We start from the raw sequence: 24429 nt of genomic DNA, 5'->3' as shown, positions 1-24429 counted from the left end.
AGCAACACTACTTGCGGAGTCAGAAAAAAAACATTCAGCACCAGCAGAAAATTTGTATAGATTACTTTATCTCTGTATTCAAAATAGATAAAAACCCTGCTTTGAAAAAAAAAAAAAAAAATCTATGCTCCGGAAACAGTAGATAGGATGAAGCTAAGCACAATCTAGTGAATCATAAGACTTGTTGCTTGCTGGCACTGATACCTCTGAGAGTTCATCTTGCAACAGCGCCATTAAATATTGATGACATATTGGCAAAGGACAGTCCAGCCACAGAGGAGGAAATTTAGCCGAGGCGGAAGAGGAGTGGAGGGGGTTGAGAGAGATGGAGAGAAAGAAGCACAACAGACACCATTCACATGGAATCATAAATCCTCAACTTTAGAACATCAAACAAGTGCTGTCGGTTGACATTGTCATGACAACTATGGTGCTTGCTGTCTCTTCACAATCCAAAGTTTTCACGAGACAAATAAACATGCAGAAATACATGCGGTATTTGGAAGAGTTAAATATTGGAAGAGAGTAAAGGTCTTTACTAGCCAGATGACAATGTGAACTCACACCTTCTAAAATGTGTCAGAATGAACATCATTTCCTGCCTTCCAGAAGCAGCTTCTCTGGTTCACTGACCTTCCTTTTCTTCTTGGGTCCTATTACCTCTTCCTGGCTAAATGCAAGGTTCAGGCAGCTTATCTGTAAGAACCATCAGAAACAGTGATCATTCTCACGGTACAGGCTCCTGCTAGATGAGTCAAGAAATACAACTTCCAAAATTACAATGTGTTTTCCTGGATCCTCTTGGGTTTGTTCAGTGTGATCCTGTTCTCCAGCAAAATAATTAGGCAAGGAATCAAAACTGGAATACTGGATGGAACTGGGACTGTAAGATTCGTGAAAGCAACAGGTTCAGCTTCAGGGACAGAGAATGGTTTTGGTGGCACAAGGAACAGTACCCATCTTCCCACCACCGACAGAAAACACCAGGAGCAAGGACACCTTTGAGAAATACAATAGCTTATATGGCATAGCCTGTTTCACCAACCTCAAATAATCATAAAAGTATTTAAAAGCGGGGGGCATGTATGTCAAATTTGTGGTCACTGGAAACAGCCTTCTGGGAGGAGACATACAGTACCTCTATTTGTACATCAGGGAATTTCAACGTGAGTTAGTCAATCTCAGACTTCAAAGACTACCTGAGTCTGAGAAAAATAACTGATCAAAGCAAGCTTTTTTCCAAGAGGCTTAACTTCCCTCTAGAAAGACACAAACCTCCCTCCAAAATATTCAGGGGCCTACAAACCAAAAGGTTAAAAAACACGGATAAATATATGTTAGAATATAAATGGGTCAACGGTACAGGCAATTCGGACGGACCACAGAGAGACGGACAGCCAGAACAACAGTTGAAGTGTTGGCTGTGCCAAGTGACAAACTGACTTTTTCTCATTATTACATAACATATTTGCATTTTTACAATGATAATCTGTAGCTACAGAGAGTAACGTGTGTTGTTGCCCACCCAGAAGGGACAAAGCACACAGTCTAGCAATGTAACCTCTCTTGCTCTCACTGGAACTGAGCTGAAGGGACACATCACAGCACACTGCTTCACCTTTGCCTCCAAAAGAAAGTTCATTTGGATGAAAGTAAGGTGAATGAAGAGGGAAAAGAGTACTAACCGAATTCCTGCTCCAAAACAGGAGTACCTTACTCCAGTTTCACCATAAAACATGAGGAATCCCGAAACTGAAGCAGGATAAACATAAGGAGTTAATAAAGAGCTATTCCAGAATGCATCCTGGAGACAAGCACAAGGTCTCCAGATTACAAGATGTGGTCATTATAGAATTCCCCACTCACGTCATCAAGGCTTTCTTTCTATCTGACCTTGGTATGAGGCTTCGGTAATCTCTACATAGCAATGGTCTTTCTAATGTGTGAAATAACTCTGATTATGGATGAACAGCAAAATAGTTTGAAACAACCTCACTTCGCCTCTCTATCATGTTTCAAATTGTTTTTCCTCCCCTCTTCCCTCCTCTTCATTATGAGCAATAAAATATTGCTTAATGCAGAAAGTACAATTTCCTTTCCATAAAAACAGAGAAAACAAGAATCTGCCAAAGTGGGATGGGCAGGTTCTCCTTCACCCTGCACACTCAGGCTGACAAAACTTCCAACGCTGCCCAAGGCGTATTCACTTGAGGAAAGAGTGATGAGTGGATCTCTGTGTTACAGCTCCTGACCTGATATCCAGCTGCTCAAACTGGCATTTTAGACAGTTATTTACTTTCCTCTCCCTGGCATCGTCTTAACCTGTCTGCTTCCTTTTTTGAAGTAAAGGACCCAGAGGGGGGAAAACACTGCATCCAGAAACTCTCCAGTGCTAACACAGCTGCAGGGTTTGTACCTTGTCCTGCTGGCCACACAATAAAGCAAAGTGATGATCCCCAGTCTCCCAGCCCCCAGTCACCTGAATAAGGCAGCTCTCCTATTTTAGCCTAAACCGCATAAAGAAAGCATCAGTTAGAGTCAGTGCTTTTATTTCCTCCGTTGAGGAATGGATCTTCTGCAGCACAAACAACTACTCAGTAAAGTTTTTACCCCTTTGCTATTCCTCCTAAATTTTCGGCATGGATGGGATACCTTTGAGCAGGAGAAATAGCCACAATGAGCAGCTGCTCATGCAGAGTCCACTGCAACTCTCCCACAGTTTTCCTCCCCTCTACCACAGGCAGCATGACCACCTAACCTGAGATGAGAAGAGTAAAAACATCTATGCAAGCCATCCAGTGCTCTAGGCAGGCACTATTCATCTATTGAATGAATAAGATGTCAACTGTGTGACGTATTTCACCGAAGCCAACATGTCCTGTCCTGCCCCTGCCAGGCTACAAGTTCACGTAGGAACTCAGAGCCAGGAACAGACCCCAGGTCCAACTTCCAGGTCCCATCCTTTACCAAACACTCAAGCTTCTTCCCCAGAAATGTTGCTCTAAATGGGATTAAGTCAGATCCTACTTATGTTTATTTGACTTTAACCAGAAAGTAAACCTCTTAAACGGTGTGGTGAAAAGCAGGAAATCCCTCCCATTGACTAAACATACAATCAAAGCCTCCAGAAGTTGATTAATTCTAATTTTTCCCATGTACTTGACTTAGACTAACTGATGGGAGAGCTTGCGCTGTATAAATGTTGTTTGTCTTACACAACCACTACAGGCACTTGGCTCACTGAGGAGCCAGGTGCTATAAAAGCACACAGGACAAGGCGCAGGCGCTCGCACGCTTACCCTGCAAAGGGACCATGCTGACTACGGGACAGGTGGGACAAGTCCAGATCAAGTAGCAAAGAGAGGAACAGACCCGTGACCTCCTGACTCTGAGTCCAAGACGTAGTTTTGGATCGAGGTCATACCATGAACGCACAGTGAGTTTGAATCTCCTGTTTTACAACACTGCACTACATGTGGAAAAGTAGTATGTTGCTGCAGAATTTTTCTGTAAAAATACAGCTAACTTGTGAATCATACAAATGTTACTAATTTCTGGCATAAAACTAACAGGACAGCTGCACATTGTCTGGAGAAGATATCAGGCTAAAAATAGATTAGACTTAGATTAAAGCCTTCCCAAGGCAGACTGGTGGATGAAACAGAATGAGCAGACCACAGCTACACTGCTATTCTTAGATAGACAAAATCAGGACCTAGTTTTGTGCTCTGCAATTTTCAATCCCCAGTGTCCCCACGTATTCCAGCCAAGAATTCCCAGCATAAATCGAAGCAAATTTACAGCTCTTCTGACATGTGTTTTGCTTCCCAAGGCATCCTATGTAGAAAAGCTAAAATTGCACAAGAGCATTCAACTGTGTCCCTTTTTGTCTGTGGCCTGCCCCATGCTGAGGTTTGGCACTTGGCAAATTTTATGCCCTAGAAGAGTTCCCTTTGTCAGGGACACGGGAGTGTTTAGTTTGGTACCTTATAACTATCTTGACAAATTCAGAAGCACGTTAATGTCAAAAGAAGTCCAGTTCCATCAAGCAAGCTAGAAGAATAAGGACTGAGATACAAGACTCAACTGCTGAAATAAGGCAAAATGATCCTCAGGTGCCAGGACAATAAACAGTACCTGCAGGGGACGTCTATCATCATCATGAAACTAATCAGAGAGAGCCAGTGCCTGATGTATCCTGTGATTTCAGCTGCAGCTAACATTGACTCGATAGCACAGCAAATGCTTGCCACTTTCAAAAATCAAGTCAGTGACTCTTTAAACTGATCCGGTTGACAGCAATAATTCCCATCTACTCACTGACAGTTGGCTGCTCCATGCTTTCCAAGCACAGCAAAAATCAAGGTTCACAATGTACATCATGGTGTCCAGTGAAAGGATAAGAGGAAATGGACACAAACTGAAATACAGGAAATTCCATTTAAACATAAGGACAAACTTTTTTTTTACTGTGAAGGCAATCCAATACCGGCACAAGTTGTCCAGGGAGGTTGTGGAGTCTCCATCCTTGGAAATATTCAACACCTGACTGGACAAGGTCTTGAGAAACCTGCTCCATTTCACCCTACTTTGAGCAGGTAGGTTGGACGTGACAATCTCCAGTTGTCCTTCAGCGATTCTCTGAAGGCAGCACAGTGGTTAAACGCTCAACAGAGGGCTCAGCACTGGTGTCGTATCAGTTTCCATTAAAGCGATCACACTGACATCAGTGGAATTAATCCTGATTTTCATCTGTACAAGTAGAGGAGAATCATGCTGGTTAGCATGAAAGCCAATTTACGCAGGTGGAAGAATGAAAGACACTCACTGTGGTGCTTCTGTGGAAGCTTGCCACATTTTTGTCCCCAGGAAGCCATGCCAACACATCACTGACTACCACTAGTCCTCTTCCTTTCCATAGCTCACTGTTAAAATCTTTGACATTCAACGCAATTTCTTTTTCACAAACTGGAAGTCTCACAGGCCTACTCTGTACCTCATGTATCCTGTAGCATTTAAAGGACTAATGAACAGATTTTTCCAGAGTGTAAAAAAAAACTTCTTCAAAAATACCTGTTGAAAAAAATTTATCCATCCTTATAATCTCTTCCAGGGCCTTCAATCACACTGTACACTGCCATGCCGGCCATTCTGATTGCTGGAACACAATCTGATATGCCTCCCCAAACCAGAAGCCTTCCCCTGTAAGATTACAGCATTGTAACTGAGGAGGTGAAAAGCAATGGACACTCCTTCTACGTACTAGGCTGCTACCCAGCTTAGTCCCTCATGGGATATTAGATGTGTCCAACCTTAATTTATGCAGATTTCTCTAGAGGGTCTGGTTGCTAGCATGTACGTTATGAACATAAGTAAAGGCAGCCAGTGCAGAAGCTTCACACCTTCCCGTGGATGTCCCTGGGGTAGCTGTCAGAGAATCTGAGGGCGCAAGGGTTAAATCTCCCCAGATCTGCGGGGTGATGGGCCTCACCTCTGAGTGAAGAGATCACTAGGAAACTGTTTCCTGCACACTAGACAGGGATAACTCATGCAAGGGATGAATGGTCCCAAGATACAACTAAGGATCTGATGTGAATTGAGAGAAGCCAGGAATTTCCTGACCTCCCTGTCTCACTCCTCCCAGAATGGCCTGAGCTCACAGGAAGGAGAGAGGCAAGCTCATCTCCGAGTCTTTCTCTCTTCTTTGTTTGGGTCTGTGTAGCCTCAGCTGGTTTGGAGGAGAAAATGTTCTGGGAACTTCTCATCAGATACAGCTCTTTTGATAGACAGTTAGAGATAAACCTTTCTTTTTTTTTCTTTTCTGCAAAAGTTCAAGATAATGACATTGCCACAGAAAAATGCTTTCCTATTGCTCTGCAAATGGTAGGCTTCACCCTTCAACTGTTTTCTGTCATGGCAATTTTAAGAGTGGTTTGCCTGGGAAAAATCAGACAACAAAGGTCTTGATCTCCAAGCTGTTCTGCAATTGAATCCACTTGTGCTGACCTTCACTTTCAGACAGAAGCTGTGTAAAACACGGAAAGCACAAGAATCTCCATCAGGATGACCACCACCCTGGGCACCAACAGGACACTGATCACTGGCAAACACGGCAGATACTACTCGCAATGTGTCATCCATGAAAGACTGTGTTCACACTGGCTTCTATCGCTGCCACAGTCCCTCTGAGAAAGAGGACATGGCCAGGTAGCCAAGGAGGAGCAGCAGCTGGAGGCGAGACAGGCTATCCTCTAAGGTCTAAACCAGCACTGATTTACAATATTTAGGTATGAAATCTCTCCCTAGACATATAACTTTCAGACAGCTCCAGTTAAGAGAGCTAATCTGCATGGCAGGAGTATGCCTACAGCAGGCAGTGAATCCCAGTGCAGAGATCCCTGAGCTATCATTGATTCAAACTGGTATGTCCACGCAATGCCAAGTGTCAACACACTTCCTCATGTCCCACAGCAGTCTAGTAGCATAAGCACAGTCAGTCTAGCAGCTTAAGCAGTGTCTGGCGCTAGCTAATGAAGCCAGAAACTTGGGAGGCAGAGCTGACTTCTGCTGTGCTGATACGGCCACACCACTTCCAGCTCTGGCGCAGGCTTGGTCAGGGGCGATTCAGGGCTCTCTGCGCGGCTGCTTCACGGTGCAGTGAGACTGTGCTCTAAGGACCACCCCAGAACTTCAGCCCACAGCTTCCTGATGGGAGATAAAAGCCTGCAGAGGCGTCCACATGGTCAGATTTTACTCATCTTCTAGTTCTGTTTAATTCCAAACTCATTCCACTGCAACACGTTTGCTTACATGAAGACAAAGCTGACCAAAATCAATTTGCAGGACAAGAACATTAAAGGATTCATAAGACGATAAAGGAGGATGCTGAAAAATTCAAAAAGTTATCTTGAGTTCAGTGCAGGAAGCCATTCTCATCAGCAGATTCTTATAAGCTAAACCAATGGGCAGCAATTCCCTATTTTACCCAAATCTTCACAACTCCTAGAATGCCAGTGGAAAGTAGCATGATGCATAAAGATAGCACACTGGGCCAAATCTTTGGCTGATGCAATAAGAAAAACTCTCCTGAAGTCAGCAGAGGTAGGCTAATTTACATGCTGGTGTCTAACTCTGGATGATTAAGTACAGAGATGCTTTGCTGGGAAAGGGCAATCTCTCATTTGATCCTAAGTATCATCAATCATGAGATTGCAGATAACAAGCCAGTTGAGTGCATGTAAATTTTTCTCCAATCTGAAAAGCCCTCTGTCAGAGACTCTCCATGGCCATTACTATAGGCCAGTTACAGTTCTAACTGGACAGGAATAGCTGCTTTTCTTTTGGCAGATCTGCATCCTTTGCCTCTCCTATGTCGATTAGATAAAAATAAGCCTTTAATACTTTCATTCCTGGTTTTCCTGAAGAGCTATAGGTCAGGAAGATAATGACCAATAAACTCAGTTCCAACAGCACAGTTTTTATTTTTGATAACCAAGGAATCAGAAGGAATAAAGCAGCTCACTTCAGATGAAGAGCAGTAATGGGCTCGTCCACATTTCCAAAAGCAACTTGTGACTGTGGGTACCATTTCTGAACTCAGCACTTCTTGAATATTAAATCCTTGTACAGACATCAAATTCTGGGACACTGCAAATTGTTTTAGTTAGTTTTGAAAATCTTGGCCTGAACATTTAACTGTACAGAGAGCACCTTTAAACCCTGAGGTGCTGCTCCATGGACAGCTGAACAGCTAACACTGTGCTCCCACCAGAAGGGCATGTCTCCCTCTCAGATCCTTTTTGCCCTTTCCTTGCCACCCAGTCTTGCTCGCTCCCTTACAGTAGTGCTGGTACGTGAGCAATCATCCAGTAAGCTAGTTGAAGGCGAACTTCTTCTGGTGGAAACCTAACAGTGTCACGCACTAGCACTGCAAATCTGAGGGCTCATCTCTGCCCCAGTAAAGGGAGACCTCCATGGCTGAGGCTATGTTGTTCCCCAAGGCCCTTCACACACCATGCTAATTAAATAGAACAAGTCACTTTGAACACCTTATAGATCTTTAAAGCAGAGAGCTTCTCTGAAAACACCTGACAGTATGAAAATGCTATTACTTGGCTGTACTGCAGTCTGGATAGCAACAAGGTGTTTGCATTCATATCCCAACAGGACTACTTCCACCCAGCTTAACTATATTTGACCCTGTTAGATAATACCTAACTCATACTTCCCATCCACCCAAGCTTGTCCTCATTTTTTAAGACAGACTTCACTCACCAGCTTGGCTTCCTGATTCAAGCGGAATATACAATGGTCATTTGTTTTAACCACTTCCCTCAGAAAAGAAGGGAAAGTCCCTCTCATATGGAAAATAGTGTCAAATTTTTATTAGTGCTGGCTTTACAATGATGATCTGCACTTTTTAACTAGTGACTTGACTTTGTTTTTCCCTAAAATGACTGAAATGTTAGCCAACTTCTAAGCTATGATGGTTTAAAAAATAGTATCAAAGAATACATTAAAAAACCCCTCTGCCATGAAGAATCTACCAGGCAGAGGCTTGGGATTTTTTTTTTCTTTTTTAAGTCTTTGGAAGCACACAACGGATAAAGTGACTCTTCCATTTTTCAGCAACTAATGCTGTTTCCACCACCTTCAAACACTCTCACTATTGCTACCATATTCTAATGAAATTCACATGCTGCAAGAGAGAGGTGTCTGGTGCTCTGCTTACAATCGTGACAGACCCGAAAGAATGTCAGAGCATGAATCAGTGGGACAACCATGAGTTACAAACAAAAAAGGCTCCTGTTTTCACACAGACGACAGAACAAACAATGATCAGAAGGAAACTGGAGGATGTGACACAAAAAAAAATGTGGTTAAAGTTTGAAAAATACCAGCCTAGGCACAGAAGTTCATTTCTAAGATCCAGAGTCAAGGCAAATACTTCACAGATGCCTTTTGAATGACACGTTAAGTTGTAGTCTCCAGTTGCTGTCTGGGTTAGACACCCCGGGATTCTTTTCAACAGAGGCGGGGAAAATTTTAGTAGCAATTTCCTACCCTCATTAACTTATCCTGTAAAGATTCAGCTTCTGAACATTCAAGCTCACACGATTTTCAACTAATTTGAATGGGAGGAGGATCAAGTGGCAAGTCTGGTGGTATTCAGAGATTTGCCCTGTCACTGAAAAAACCTCTGCACAAGCCCATGAATTCGAGCTCTGATTCTGACTCAGGGTTTGGCCTGGGCAGCCTTCAGGATGGAATTAATTTCACATAACTTTACTTATCTAAAATTACATGTCTGGTCTACCCTAGTTCTTTGGGTTACCCCAACAACCTCTGAAAAAGAGATCAGCATCTCCAGGGGATAATTCTTTCTATCCTAGAGAGGCAGCCAAAAAGGGATAGAATCCAGTAGGTACCTGTGACTCACATGTAAAGATAGTCTGGAAGCAAGAAAGGAGAAGTGAAGACCATGTTAGGCAACAGACAAACACACCCTTCAAACCTAAAACAGGGTGGTGATTTCAGAACCTTAATCCAAAAACACACCCAGGTAAACCAGCCTGGTTGGGACACCAATACGTTTAGTCTGCATGTGTAATTCACAAGTGCCAACTCCAAAGAACAGTACAAAATTCTTGTACTGGATGTATGAAATAAGCTGGCCATGGAAAGTTTTCTCCTAAATGCTTCCAGTTCATGCTTATATCCCTGTGCCCTAAAACTTTGTAGCCTCTATGTATTGTGGTACTGAACAATAAATCCACTAACGTTAGTTGAATCTTGTGCCATCCTAGATGACATAAAGTTCCATGGCAATGAATTCCACCTTGCCTGGTGTATCTTAGAGCCACTAAAATTTCCTCACCTGCTGAGATGCCCTTGAGCAAGGCATCCTGACCATCTCATTTATTCCCGTCTTCTTCTTTCCACCTACAATCCAAACATCGAATCAAAATTAGCTCCAAAGTTAAACCCCTGTATTTAATTGAAAAAAAAAAAAAATCCAGAAGCCTGACTAAATCATTGTAGCAAAATCCCATGCCTGATCTGAAATTGTGTAACCTTTGCTCTCAGGCACTGCCAACATTGGCAGTTTATTCCTGGAAACAGAGATTTCAGAATAAACTGTCAGCTGAATGTGTAACACTTGCAGCAGCTCCTATCAATTATACTTAAGCTCTATTTTAACCTGTGCCTGCATGTGGTCTATCCAAGTATGTGTATGTGTATGGGGAAGGAAGGGAGCTGTACCCTGACCAATAACTATTGACCTTATTAGACAGTTTCAATAAAATTTGATGGGGAGTCCCAAAGCACCTCTGTTTCATGAAGATAGGCAACTGGTTAGAGGAGGAAGGTCCTGTTAATATTCCCAGAGTGGAAAAGGTGGCAGTATGAGTTCACCCCGTATTAGTCATCGGAGAATCTGCAGGAGAAAGACCTGAAAAGGTGACTTCATAGGCAGACAAGCTGCTTTATTCCACTGCTTGGGGATCTCAGGAATGCTATTTACCATTTTGTCACTAGATGGTATTGTTCCACAGGCTATATCTGAGAGCCTCAAAGGTCAAATACAGCATGGTATATCAGAAGCTAGGTTGATTGAAGTGAGAGAAAAGGCTTTTTTCCATGTATCTTCATGTATGTTTTCACATATGGAAGTCATTGGCAAAATCATACTGTAACAGCTAAAGGAAAAGAGCTTTGGCAAAAATGTAGATAATGTAACTCAGTATTGATGAACTGTGCATTTCCTCCATATCTGAAAATAAACTGCTGAGATAAAGAGGTGGAAAGATATTGATAAAAATTTGAATGTTTCTCTTAAGAAACCAAGCATATACAACAAGCCCTCTATTATAGTTCAATCTGATCTGATACAAAATTCAAACAGCCTGACAAACTCTCTTCATCCATTTCAAAGTAAGTGAAAAAAACCTAGGTATTATGCTAGGATACAGTCATGAGCACAAGCTCCTTCAGTTTTGAAACTGGGTGTTTACCTGTATCTTGAAGGTAAAAAGAAGATGCTTCCGTTTTCCAGCCTGGGTGAGGATCACTTTTGTCCTTTCCATGCTCACTTGAATCTGCTCTGAGAGGGAGAGGGTGATTCTGTAAAGAAAATGATGTTTTGTCTTAATAGAATAACCCAAAAAATATGCCCAGCTGGTAAATCCACAAACCCAGCACTAATAGGGATGAGATTTTCACAGCTCCTCAGTGTCCAGGCCTTCCTTCTCCCAAGCACTCTTCCTCAGAGGGAAAGGGAGAAGACACAGGTCTTTCAGGTGAGAAATTTTCTAAGACAAGACAGAATTCCAACCTAAATGGCTTCATATCTTCAGGAGTTAGTTATGTTGGGGTTTACTCCCTGGCACTGACCACCTAAAATTAAATTGTCAAGTCTGAGCTACCAGTCCAGGCTGCCCCTTCTGTCACTTTGGAGAGAGGCTCCAGCAGAGGACCATTCATTCCAGCCTACCTTGGTGTCTAAGGAAAATATCAGAATTACCTGCTACAGATGCCTCCTCCTTCACTAAGTGCAGAGGGGGGGCTAGAGAAATAAGACACAACACACAATTTTTAGATGGCTAGAGCTAAATGGAAGGAATCCCACCTAACTGCACAGTGGAACATGGCTTAGTCCTAAGAAACGTCAAGTGGAGATGCAAAACTGTTTGCAATTTTCTTCATTTTGTGCATGTCTGTGTATAAGTGTGCATGTGTGTGTGTGTGTGTGTGTGCACGCGCATGTGTTGGATCTCTCTGTACAATCACTGCCCTCTTCTGGGGGAACACACTAGACTCAGTAAATCAGTGGATATGCTGGAATGAAATTCACTTTATGTCTATGGATTTCCAGCCTTGGCGTTCAATCCGCTGTAGCACTGCTGCCCAACACAAGCTGAAACCCTTATTAAACTCTTATGAAATCCTTAGGATTCTGAAAAAACGTTTCTTTTAAGGAGAGTTTTGCTAGATAAACTCTGTTCCTCTAGCAAAAACCAAATAGAGCTATTTCTATACCTTTGTACTGCCCTCTTCTTCCTCTTCATCACAGTCTAACCCTTGATGCGAGATCTCCGTAGGGCCATTCTTCTGGAGCAGGTTGCTTTCAACTGTTCCCATTCTTTTCTTTTCAGTTGTCACTCTCACTTTCATGAGGTGGAAGCCAGTAGAGACTGACCCTACTTTCAGGTTGACAGGATCACCATCAAAAAACAGGTCACCAGGGCTGCCATCTTCCTTAAAGCCAGGAGGCTGGTAATCTTTGGGAGTTACTACAACAGGGAGAAAGAACCCACTGATGTCAGAGAAATCAAGTTCCATCTCTCCTTAGTCTGATTTACAAAGAACAAGTGTATACCAGCCTTGAGTAACAACATCAACTACTAAAAATATTCTGGTGGTTTTTTTCAGGAAGAAAGGAGAGAATTCAAAGATAAAAATGAGCTGAGCAAATGTTATCAGGAAGCTCAAAGAAAGAATGACTTTAGGATGCTGAGATACCATTAATGTGGTCAACTTTCTGGAGCAGAACCTGACATTGCCTGTTCCTTAAAAAAACAAAACCAAAAACCAACAGTGAAGGAGAAGGATGTCTCCTCTTCACACTGCATGGCTGCACGTCTTACACAGATGCTCAAACTTTTCTTAAAAAGCATCTGCCATCCCTGTGTGTCAGAAGGCTTTATTATGTTTAATACCATTTCTCACTGTTATCAGCTAACAGCTTCTACCGCTTCACCTTTCTATGCTTTATTTACTTTACAGGGGCTCACAATTATTACAGAAACTGATGGAAAAGGAATTTTTCCCCACAGCACACACTGTTCTCCACCTACCATCATTGTAGTAGAGGAGTTTCATGGTCAGGGTAATGTCATTGGGAAGCGGTCCAAGGTTTTGCATTAACAGGTACAGTTTACGGATCAGGAGCCTGCTGGCCTGTTTAACATCCTTGCTGCACACCCCATTCACAAAGTTCATTTGGTTGCTATAATTGGAAGAAGAATAACAGATTTGTTTTCCTCAGTCATGAATATTCACGATCTAATTACAAATACAGAGCACCCACTGACTTGTCTGAAACCACCAGCACAAAGCTACAATGCCTTTATGTAATTTCCAGATAAACAGGGAAATGAAACAGACTCCAGGGATGGGGTGGCATCAGCAAAACAACAGCTCTAAACTAAGAGGCATGGCATTTACATTTGAACAGACTTCGTAGCTGGGGCAATGGACCCCATTATACAAATGTCATGACTCACTTGTTTGAACATGATTAAATTGGATCAAAGGACCATAAAACAAGTGCCTTTCACCTAAGCAATTTCAGGAATGAGAGGAATGAGGTGAGAATCCCATATAAAGCCGATTCATCACAGGGGCTATTTTCAAGTCCATTTTGCAGTTTGAAGAGAAGGGAATTGCATGTTCTCACTTCAATTCCATGTAAGAAAAACTAGCTCAGAAGCACATTTTTCAAAAGTGACTAAGGGGCATTCCTCTCACCTCCTTCACCCATCCAAATGTCAGCTGGCTAGTCTAAGCAAGCAGTCTAGACTGAGATAAACGTATAACAGAAGTGGGATGAATCGCCCTCTGGAGGAGTTTGTTTCTCTTGACTACAGAGGTAGATGAGATGAGTAACTTAGATCAGCCATCTACTTTAGATGGTTGAAGATGGACTAGATGAATCACTATGTGACTAAGGAACCTAAACTTCCTTAACTTTCAATGAGAAGGGGCCATAAAAAGAATGTAATTCCTTCATTACATCTTTGGAAGACCACTGGCAGGTGAATGAAACTCTATACAGGCTGGATGGTCCCTGATACAATCATCCTAAATTGCTTCAAAAGCAGTTAGTAAGCTAAGAGAGCAGAGAGGATCCCAGGGCTGAATAGGACTGAATAAATCACTGGAAGGAAGAGCTTCATTAGCACTGATCTCCCCTTCCAGTTGAAACTTCTTGGCTCGTCATGAAAACGGAGTTGCTGTTGAACAGCTTCAATTCCCAGGGTATGCAGGGTACGGTTTGGTAGGCTCCAAACTGCCAACAGCAAAACTCTGTGCTGAGCACACTGTGCCATTTAGATTAAATCCTGTATGTTCAGAAATGCACATCAAGTGAGAGGACAAATGCTGGCGATGCCTAAGGTGGTGTAAAGAGAAAGTTGGCCTTCTCTTACACATCACCTTTACAAGTCTCGGGATTAGCAGAATAGAAATGGTATGGGGAAAGAATATAAGCAAAAAAGAGATGAGACTTCCATAGGAGTTAACAGGTCAAACACTGGTTCAGTATGGGAGTAACATTGTGGGTTTGATGCAGGAATGTGTCAAAAGGTAAAAGCTGAGGAACTGAACCTCTCTGAAGGACTGGGATCCATGGCAAAGAATTCCTCCAAAATCCATCTAAAATAAGGCAGAGACCATTTAGGAGAAAGTTTCCCTTTACCACTCAGATACAATGATGCAGACCCACAAAACATCTCTCATGGAACATGACAATAAACCTTGCAGGTGTGCAAAAGCAGTTTTATCAGCTGAAGGAGCTGATTGATAGCAAAGATGACACAACACTTTGATCAATGCCAGAACTTCAGTTTACTAACGACTGCAGGTACATGCAGTGTCAGTCACCGAGGAAACAGAACAGAGCCCAGGAACCTGATGCCATGGGCTTTGAAGCCTCAGAGCAGTAATAAGATTTTGACAGAGCAGATATAAACACAACAGCAAGATTACTTAGCCTCTTCTTGGCCAGTACGATGGACACCAAGGGATGCTGCATTCCATTTGGGGACTGTTGTTATTTCTAGCAACTAATGACTGATTTGAGTAAGGCTGATTAAAAAAATCAAACTAGTCAAGAGCTATCTATTATCTTTCAGATCCCAAAGGTGTCCTCTTTCCCTCAGTGTTGTGAGGACAACTGACAGCAGCTTCAAAGCAGAAACAGAGGGTACAGTCAACAGGACACTCTGGGCTCAGACATAGTTCAGATTTTCCCAACAGAAAATCATTTTGCCACGTACTACAAATTATTTGGATGTGTTTAGCAAAAGAGCAGCAAATGGTACACTACATGAGCATCGCAGAGATGCTTCCTGAGGAGCATATGGGACAGCAGAGCTCTCTTGCTGTACAGGCAGGTTCCAAGGCCCAAAGATCCATCTTTCAACAATGGCAACTGCAGAAGCAAACTAAAAATGGGTTAATTACTTTTTCTTTGCTTTGGTTATAGCCAATGGCCTTTGATAGTATTTAGTTTAAACTACACAGGATTATGGCCTACTAAACACAGCTTTAAAATATCTAACAGACAGAGAGAGCCAAAAAGATGCAAAAAGCTGCTGCTTCCTGCCACACATTTTGCAGTATCAACTCAGGCATCATGAGCGAAAGTTCTCTCTGGTCACCCACGCAAGACTGCTCAAGCAGAATACACGTATGCAAATGCCCAAGGAAAAAAAATCGTGGGTGCAGGATCATGGTGAAAGGGGTCAAGCCCGAAAAAGGCTATCTTGTGAAAGTGGAAGAACACTAGCTATTAGTTGAGACAGTAGCAAGCTCAACAATGCTGCTGGTTTCTGCATCGTTACCCTGATTAGGCACCATTTCTATAAATTGTCCTTAACTTGCTTCTGGTGCACTTTAAGTGCCTCACTGTGCTACGTGACAGCATTTCTACTCATCAGCTCAGCAGATCATATCCTGTAGGGCAACTGTCCTCAACTCTGATGATATTTACAGCTGCTTAGCGACTCAGACATGCTCTAATCATAAAGTGCAGTTTCTTCTTAATGCTTCAAGAACACAGTTTTCACAGTGTAATTCTGAGAAATAAAACCAAACCATTACCTGATGATGTCCATCTGGGGCACCTCCTTTTCGTACTTGAATTTGAATTGATACAGTTCAGTCACTGTCTAGACATTTAACAAGAGAGGGGAAAAGAAGAAACGGGTCTCTTTCAATAACAAGTATAAAGGTGCACACTGAACCTAGCAGTGTCCTTTCATGACTTTATGCCAGAGCACAGCATTAATTTAATGACACGATGACAGCTTTAACTTTATTATTGCTTGCATGGGCTTTGGCTAATTTTCTTAACCACCACAGCTTACCTAACACTGAAAGAATCACAAAAAAATGACAAACTTCCTGCTTCCTCCTTCCACTTCCTCTGTGGGCCTAACTCCCCAGCCTAAACCTCTAACGAGGCACCAGGGCCAGCCAACCATCACAACGTACATATGTATGTCCTCCCTTACTAAAAGGAAAAATGTGAGGATTCAAGGGTGATGCAGTGTCACAAGAAAGCCTGGCCCAGTGTCCTGTACGGAGACAAGGGCCTGAAGGACTCTTCCTACTAGGAAATACAAACAATACTGCATGGGCAAAAGTTGCTGAATTTCACCGGTCTCAGAGTTTTCTGAGGGACATTAAAAAACTAGATGATTTTCCATTTGAAAGGAAAGGATTTGCTATGATTTTAGAGAATGAAATAATTAGGAAGAACAGACAACTTCACCACATGAGAAAGGATCTATTGTAGTCCAATTCCATGCTTATAATTCACTCTTTCCAGAGGCAATGAGGTCAATTAGTAGGAGCTCAGCTGAGCCCTTAACTCTGAGCCTTCCTTACAAATCCCAGCCTTGGTACGGACTAATCTCTTGCTGTCTCCCCAGATGCTGAGGTGCGACGCAGCAGAACTGTAATCAGGTGAGCAAAGATTCTGCAGCCGTTCTCTGTATCTGCTCTGCGGAGACAACATGGATGCAGAACCTCACTCATACATCGCACCACCCAGTCTGTCTTCACCAGCTAGATGTAAGCGAAACAGAAACACAACAGAGAACACTGAATGGATAAGGACGGGCACTATCCAACACATACATCCCAGGTCTGAAGTGATTCATAACTTCTGTCCTAAACCTCTCTGCACGAAAAAAACAGCTCTCTTCTCAACACTACTGTTAAAAAGATGGTTTGTAAAAGAATTATTTTGAACTTCCCATTTCTTCTCTTCAGGCAAGAAAAACAAAATTGCAAACATGCCCATTAGGTGCCTGTTAACATCCCTGCCTGAGGCCCTAGATGGGCCCAAAGCCGACTGCCTGGTAGGAGCGTTTGATCACAATCCAGCTCACTGAGCTGTCATTCTTGAGTGAAGGCAGAAGAAGAGAAACAGGGTCACCAAGCAGCTATGTCAGGGTAGAATTTAAGCCTACAAGTGCACTCTGAATACAGATCTACTCACCCATGCCTTCAGTTGCCTCAAAGATTAATTAAGACTCTTTCTTACCTCCGGTTCCTTGGGATTCGTGTAAATCTGTTATAAGAAAGCACAGTGAGGGCATTCTCCCCTTGGATAACTTGAACCAGTGAAAAGTGTCTGAACAATGATATTTTCACTTTACAGCAGAGATTGTACTATCTTTAGCGTGGGATCAGAGAAAGGAATGGAGAAACAGCCCTCTTCTATCAGCAGTCAATACTTACCACTTCAAAGACAGGTAGAAGACACTCATCTGTGTAATTGTGGAGGAATGAGGTTAATTCCCATTCCAACCTTCACAGGCAACTATTGATGCCTGAGATTTAACTACTCAGATTTTGCACAGAATAGATGCATAGCATAGCTCTTGGTGCTTTACAGAGGACCAGGGCAAAAGACTTGCCTTGTAACCACCAGTGTGTGGTTTCTCCAGGATCAGATTAATAAAGAGCACTCTTCTTCAGGGGGAAATGGAGAAGACACAGCAGCTTCCAAGGGTGGAGGCAAGAGTTTAAAGGAAGCAATGATATGAAGCACATAAAAGCACTTCTAGGAGTTTAAAGATGCATGCAAGGCCTCAGTCGGAAGTCTGACATACTGAGAAAAATATGAACTTCCTAGCCTGCGTGGGAATATTTACCATATTTAGGAAAGGTGACCGCTCTATTAAAAGCCACATGCATTTTGACTTCCTCTTAAAAAGGCACAAATACGTTGGCACAACTTTGACGGCCTATATCTTTCAAGCAGGGTGGGGGAAGAAAAATGCCTTGTATCTGTTTACTTACTGCGAGGACAGCAATGTGTAACTAAGGAGGGAAAACCAAAACAAAACACAAAATCAAAATCTAACTTTAGTGAGCAAAGGAAAAGAAAGACCTATCAAAATCTAACCACCTACATACAGTGAAGGAATAGATACATTCAACAAACTAGGAGTTAAAAACCTCTATGCAGATTCTTCATAGCACAGCATCAGCAACACCTAGTGGCCAATTTGCTTGGCTTTACTTGCAGTTCCCTAAGAAAACAACTGCATGCTCAGACTTCTCTCTTGGGACACTTTCTAAACAAATCTCCAAAGGCTATGCCGATTTAAAACTCTTTTACAAGAGCACCCATCCCTACTGAAGACTAATATTTGCTCTCTGCTATGAAACTCCCCAAAGGTATTTCATTTATCCCACAGCAAGAAAATGTACACGGGACTACTCTTGAAAACAATCCTAGAACATGCGTTAAGTATCTCTGTTTCTTCCTCAAGCCTTGTCAAATAACAATTAATTTATGTGTCTCATAAATAGCAGAGGACTAAATACCTCCTAGAACTGTCAGCAAGCAATAAACTAAGTTCAAAACATTTTGAATTATCTGATGCACATTGACAGTTGTATTGATGTCTAAGAGCCCATCTGATCATCAGTGCCGAAACTAACACCACTTCATCTGATCTAGATGAGAGCTGGTTTGATGAACAGTGCCGACAGAGATGACAACAGTTGGTGCTTTTTCCTGTGCAGAGCTGGTTTTATGTGAGAATCAGCAAGGAATATGATTACTTACTAGCTGATTTTGTCCTGGAACCAGTTATATGCCTTACTTGATGAATTACTTTCCAAAAAAAGTAATAAATTCTGAACCCCAGAGAAAAGCCAGGAGGGTCAAAGAAGATAAGAAGGGAAAAGACTAGAGGGAAGGAGATGAAGGAAAGCAGAAGCACAGAAGAATCTCTCTCAGGAAAACAGGCATGGAGATCAAGACCTCAGTTCTGACTGGCAGTGTCTCTATCCAGACATTAGACAACACAAATGAAGAACACAGAACTAAGGAAAATCCATTTCAGGCTGCAAATTAGTTCACACACCATATACAGGCAAGCCTAGAGAGCAACAGCAGTCAGTATTTGGGCTCAAGGAATAAAATCCCAGATCTCACATGTATATACTCAGGGCAGGGTCTTCCCCCTGTCCCACAGCTGTAAATGTGTGTTGTGTGCATGCAAGATCACTACCAAAATATAAAGCTGGAGTGGAAAGATAGTTTTGTCCATACTTTATGAAGAAATAGGAAACTCCGTTAAAAAATGTGAAAAAACTTACATACTGTCTCTCCAAAGCATCAAAACAACCTTGAATCCTGCCAAGGAAAAAGCATGTTAATACTAACCAGCAATATTTATCTCCTGATCTGTAAACACACACTCATTAGATACACTTTAAAGTGCATTTTTTTCTGGAATTAAGACAACACAGCTAGCAACATTTTGGGATTGTAAAGTCCTTTTCAGGTCAATCATAAAGGCACTGTCCTCCCTTCTGCATTTGTGCATTGTTTATACTTCTAGGGCCACATCCTGTCAGCCTGGAGCCCACCTAAATCCTGACAAAGACCAGAATTCGAGGCCTAAGGCCAGCTCTGAGTGGGTCTCTGCTCAGTGCTCTATTCTAGCTCCCCAGCTTGATCTCTGATGGCTCTTTTTCCCATCGGCCTTGTACAGAGCTTGGCTGAAACTTCAATCTGAACACAGCCTGACATGTCTGGTCTTGTGAATTTTTGTTATCTGATGCATAGTTTACAGCTATGGATTTTCTCAAAGTAGTAAATATTATTTGAGGTAGCAATGGTCAGATATTTACTCTGAGTCAAAGGATGTGCAGCTACGTATCTCATTAGCACATCAAAGTCAGACTCGCTGCTTGTTGGGAACACGCCAACTCTGAAATGTATCCTAAAGAAAGCTGTAGGGTACTTAGACACACAATATCCAGGGAGATAAAATATTGTACATACTAAAAAACAAGCTACAAGAATCCCTATAAAAGTGAAATTAGAATAGACTAAACAACAAAAGAATCAATCTCATTATTTCCCTCACCCTCTCTCTATACCTATGCTGCCTGCGTGTGCTCTGGGGCCTGACCACGACCTCACTACAATCAACACTTCAACAGACCTTCAACTCACATGATCTTCGTCAGCTAATTCTGTCTTGCTTACGCACAGGGCCAAGCACACATGCTGTGGCAGTGGGAGTTGCACTGGCATAGTCGATAACACTACTGGGCACAATATTTTCAAATTCAGGAAGAAGAAGAATGCGAGGGGTAGATGTCTTGCTATTCAGCACAATCTTGTCTTAGTTTCACTGTTACTCACTTACCACTTGACTATCTGCAATGATCCCAGACAGCTTTTATCTTCTCGGAGAATTTTTAGACAGAGGTCTGCAAAACCAGATTTAGCACATAGTTACAATCCTTATCACAGCTGTTGGGCAAACAGTGGCACTAAGCCAGTCACCCTCCCGTTTTTGGATAAAATGTGTTATCTGGAGGTCCTTCCTGAGTGGAAATGTTGGTTTTCCACTGAGTCCCAGGTGGGCTGACACAAGCTTATTGCTGCATTTTCAAATGTCAAGGCTTTCCTCAGGTGCTCTGGGCTCTCCCAGAAAAAGTGCTAGCGTTATGGCTTAATTTCAAAACACCAGCAGCTTCTGTCCTCTCCTCCCTCCTCTTCTCCACTCCCATCTATTCCACCATTCCCTAACAACACCTTCACTTCTGCATTCAGACTTCAGCAGCCTCCCTACAACATAAATGACTGTGCACAGAATAAACTACTTCTGTTGAGCTTGTCCACACAGTCCCTTCTACCTCTGTTTTCAGGCATTCAGAGTGGCAAGAGGAAACCCATCCTGCAAATGAAGAGGTGAATTAATACCACCTCAGGATTCAACCAAGGAGCCCTCAAAGGCATGAGCAGGCCAGATGTTAATATTCCTGATCAAAAAGGCACTTGAAAGACCTGCCATTTGATTAGAAAGACTAGTGGCTTTTCAGGGTTAGGTGATCAAAAGCCAGTTTGGCTGTGCCCTCAACCAAGTCCACCAAGTACATGTGACCATGTTTCAGGTCAACTGAGTAAGTGAAAACATGGGAACAGATTGGAATGTATGGAGACATTTCACACCCTACCAACACATCTTGAATGAACATAAAGATGTTAGTGAATTAAAGCATCACTCATTCTTGTGATCCTATGACAAGACTTTGGTTCTTAAAGTTCTTTTTTTTGTTCAAGTTCTGTTTCCCAAGAACATGTGGTTATGTCAGATTGATAGTAAATGATTATAAACCAAATGAGGAATGATTATAAACCAAAAGAAACATTAACAGAAAAGCCATGAGTTGCCAATAGCTCTAGGTTGTTGTCTATGCTCTCTGTCTGATGCAGAAGCACTGCCTGCATCCAGACTTGAGAAGGCCTGTTAGCTAACTTCCTAATAAACTGAACTCATGCATATGTGAGCAGCTGGAAGCTAACATCTAAGGGAGATAATAGCTAAAATATAGCAAGTAGAAATAAGAATTCAGCACAAATTGAAAGTGTTACCATCTAAACAGCGAGTTCCGTAAGAGCTCTCTGGGAACAGCCCTCTCATGTATGTTATACAGGATACGGAGATGGCCAGAAGTCTTTTCACCAGCGCCACAGACTGCTGCTCAGTAGCAACTTTGTCAGGGAATAAAACTGTTTCCTGAAAAAGAAGGGCAAAGCCAAAAATAGCACCGTTTTTGTGTAACACAGGGATTATATTTAGAAACAACTCTAGGAAACAGGTGGGAAAAGAGCGTAACTTAGAAATGTAATTTTAGCATTTCTCTGGTCTTCATACTACACAGGGAAGACTCACGTCTAACATGGGTGGGATTAAATGTTTTAAGGGTAGTTATCAATAGATCTGACATGATTTACTCAGATACAGACTGCATTGGTTGGTCATTCCCTCCCCTTTTACCAGGGCTGAATGTTCCCACCCCTTCCACTGCACCAATGCTTGCACTTAACAGACAACCACCCCTAAAAAAAAAAGTGTATAGTTTTCTGCCAGCTTAGCTCTACAGAGTTAATTGTGGAGTCAAACAAGTGCCAGTGCTGCTGTGGCATTCACTGCTGTACCAGTGGTTCTGACAGCAGACTGAGTCTGTCAATGCTGTACGCAGACCTAGTTTTCAGAGTGATTTTAACGCAGAGTTGTAAACAGTACACGTCTATGATTGGAGAGGACTTAAGTACTAAACACTGATTTTAACATGAACAATCTCAGCGGAAAGTATACTACATTTAGTTACTCCATTAGTTCGTTGCTTTTCTTCCTGCTAATAAGGCTCTGTGCACCTAATGAGCCTACATTTATTTAGTCAAATACATGTCAAAGCCCCATGCTGTATCTTCCTGGACTCACTAAATTGGAAATAATCCAACTAAGAACAGCACAGACAACAGAAATTGTTCCCACCTCACCAGGCACAGACATGCCAGGTCCAAAACTGAGAGCTAAGATTGTCAGTACATTTCAAGTTCTTTACCGTAGAGGACTTTTTCTTTTGCCTAGTTTGTAAAAGCTGATGAGTAGCCATCCTATACTTCAAAGACCTGCCTTCCACTTCTAATTAAAACCTGAAAAAAAAAAGATGTGAGACATCTGGAAAATACACAGTCATTGCTATTTCTCATCTTTCTTAAACTGAGAACAAGATTCTTCAGCTTATTCAGGTCTGAAAGCTAATTGGCAGCCAGGACGCCTAAAGCAAAGCAAACCAAGGATACTCCATGGCACTGTCTGAGAGTCTGCAGAGCAAGAAAACTCCCTATTCACTGGTAAATGATCAATAGTATTTGAAATTCAGGGCCATAGCTGTACCTGGTGTCAGCTGGTGCCACTTCAAAATGCATTTCTCATCTTCCAAACCACAAATGTTAATTCCTACCACCATTAAAAAGTGTGAAGGGGGAATGTGAAAGAACTGGAAGTCTGCCAATAGCAGCCAATATTTTAGCAAGGGTAGGCAGGAAATACACTAACATCAATCCTGGCTGGAATAAAGGAATGATTCTTCTGGGACACCTTGAAAGGAAAAAAAAAAAAAAAAATAGGAGAGAGAGAAGTCCACATTGTTTCAATGAAAGCGGGCCCTGTTAGACAAGCCTGGATTAAAGAGGAAAATATTCTTTTTAGAAGAATGGAAAGCTGATTGATAAAGGCAATAATGTGGACATTACATGTTTCGCACTTTGGTGAGGTGCTTGATTTAGCACTGTCTGACATCTTGATTAAAAACTTCCATTAGATGGAATTAACAAGGCACGCGTTAACTGGTTTGAAAAATGGCTCACTGGGAGATCTCAACATGTAGTTGCTAACAGGGAGACGTTAATGAAAGGAAACACCACAAACAGGTCCCCAGAGGACCGTTGCCTTGTCCGCAGCTAGTCAATATTTCTATTAACAATTAAAATAATAGCATAAACACGGTGGGTTGATTTCAATCGTGACCTAATGCAGTGAGCAGCGGACTTCTATCAACACAATTGATCTAATCTTGTTCTGCATTTGCACCTTTTCAGCTTTTTTCCATGAAAGCCTCACTTCCGTTTGTTGGCAGTCATTAAGACATGTTGATTGGAACATGTTGACAGCTTTTATGCTAAATTTAGCACTTCATTTAGTAATGAGGACAGATTAGAGCTATAAAAGTATATTTAAACAAATATACACCTGCAAAATTTTTAATATGTTAAATATTTTAGGAAAGTGGGTTTTTTTACTCATGATTGGCTAAGCGCTGTGAACAGGACTGGAATGCAATTAAAGCAGACAAAAGCATTATTACAGTGTGAGGCTATTAGCTAAACAAAGCCGATTTAAGTGAGCCAGAGAGATAAGAAAACATGTTTTCTACAACCTCCCACACTCGAAAACCATTTCTTGCGCAAAGGAAACATCACCCAGGCTGAGCTTACCCACTCGGACCCGGTTGTTTCGGTACGTGCGATCCTCCAAGGCCTCGCGTTGGCCAAACCCGTGCCAGCTCCCGGACTATGAGAGACAGAAGGGGAAGAAGGAGCCCTGGCTCTCCACAGCCCCGCCGGTCGCCCACTTTATCACACCGAGTATCAGGAGATCAGTATTAACTGGGAGAAGCACCCCAGAAACCCCCGTCCCCTCCTCAGGGACTTTGCCCCCTCAGCCCTGCGCCCACACACCGCCTGCCCCTTCAGGCTGATTTTCAGGAGAGGTGAGGCTACAGCAGGCCCTAAAAAAAGCAGCCGCCGCGGCT

General features: G+C 42.3%; 1 protein-coding gene across 4 annotated transcripts in view; it reads right to left on the bottom strand.

Moving 5' to 3' along the window:
• Positions 1-360: 360 nt before the first annotated feature.
• The window catches only part of HORMAD2 (HORMA domain containing 2), a 30870-nt gene continuing 6801 nt past the window's right edge, over positions 361-24429 (bottom strand). Inside the window, exons 3-15 of one of the 4 annotated variants that reach the window (XM_075041913.1) lie at positions 24113-24188; positions 22678-22768; positions 21701-21845; positions 20469-20532; positions 19408-19444; positions 18097-18117; positions 17336-17362; positions 15886-15953; positions 12858-13009; positions 12040-12293; positions 11016-11124; positions 9878-9942; positions 361-696 (exon numbers count right to left, since the gene is read on the bottom strand). In XM_075041913.1, the coding sequence (XP_074898014.1) occupies positions 592-696; positions 9878-9942; positions 11016-11124; positions 12040-12293; positions 12858-13009; positions 15886-15953; positions 17336-17362; positions 18097-18117; positions 19408-19444; positions 20469-20532; positions 21701-21845; positions 22678-22728 (1098 nt within the window). In that variant the 5' untranslated portion in view covers positions 22729-22768; positions 24113-24188 and the 3' untranslated portion in view covers positions 361-591. Of the gene's footprint in view, positions 697-4513; positions 4753-9877; positions 9943-11015; positions 11125-12039; positions 12294-12857; positions 13010-15885; positions 15954-17335; positions 17363-18096; positions 18118-19407; positions 19445-20468; positions 20533-21700; positions 21846-21945; positions 21967-22612; positions 22769-24112; positions 24189-24429 lie in introns of those variants that run through there. The other 3 variants (XM_075041914.1, XM_075041915.1, XM_075041916.1) reach the window with 3 other exon arrangements.

This window comes from Buteo buteo, chromosome 11 (genome assembly GCF_964188355.1).
Source record: "Buteo buteo chromosome 11, bButBut1.hap1.1, whole genome shotgun sequence".
Classification (NCBI taxonomy): Eukaryota; Metazoa; Chordata; class Aves; order Accipitriformes; family Accipitridae; genus Buteo; species Buteo buteo.
The sequence above is the reverse complement of the archived record's forward strand: the minus strand, read 5'-3'. Positions and strand labels throughout refer to the sequence as shown.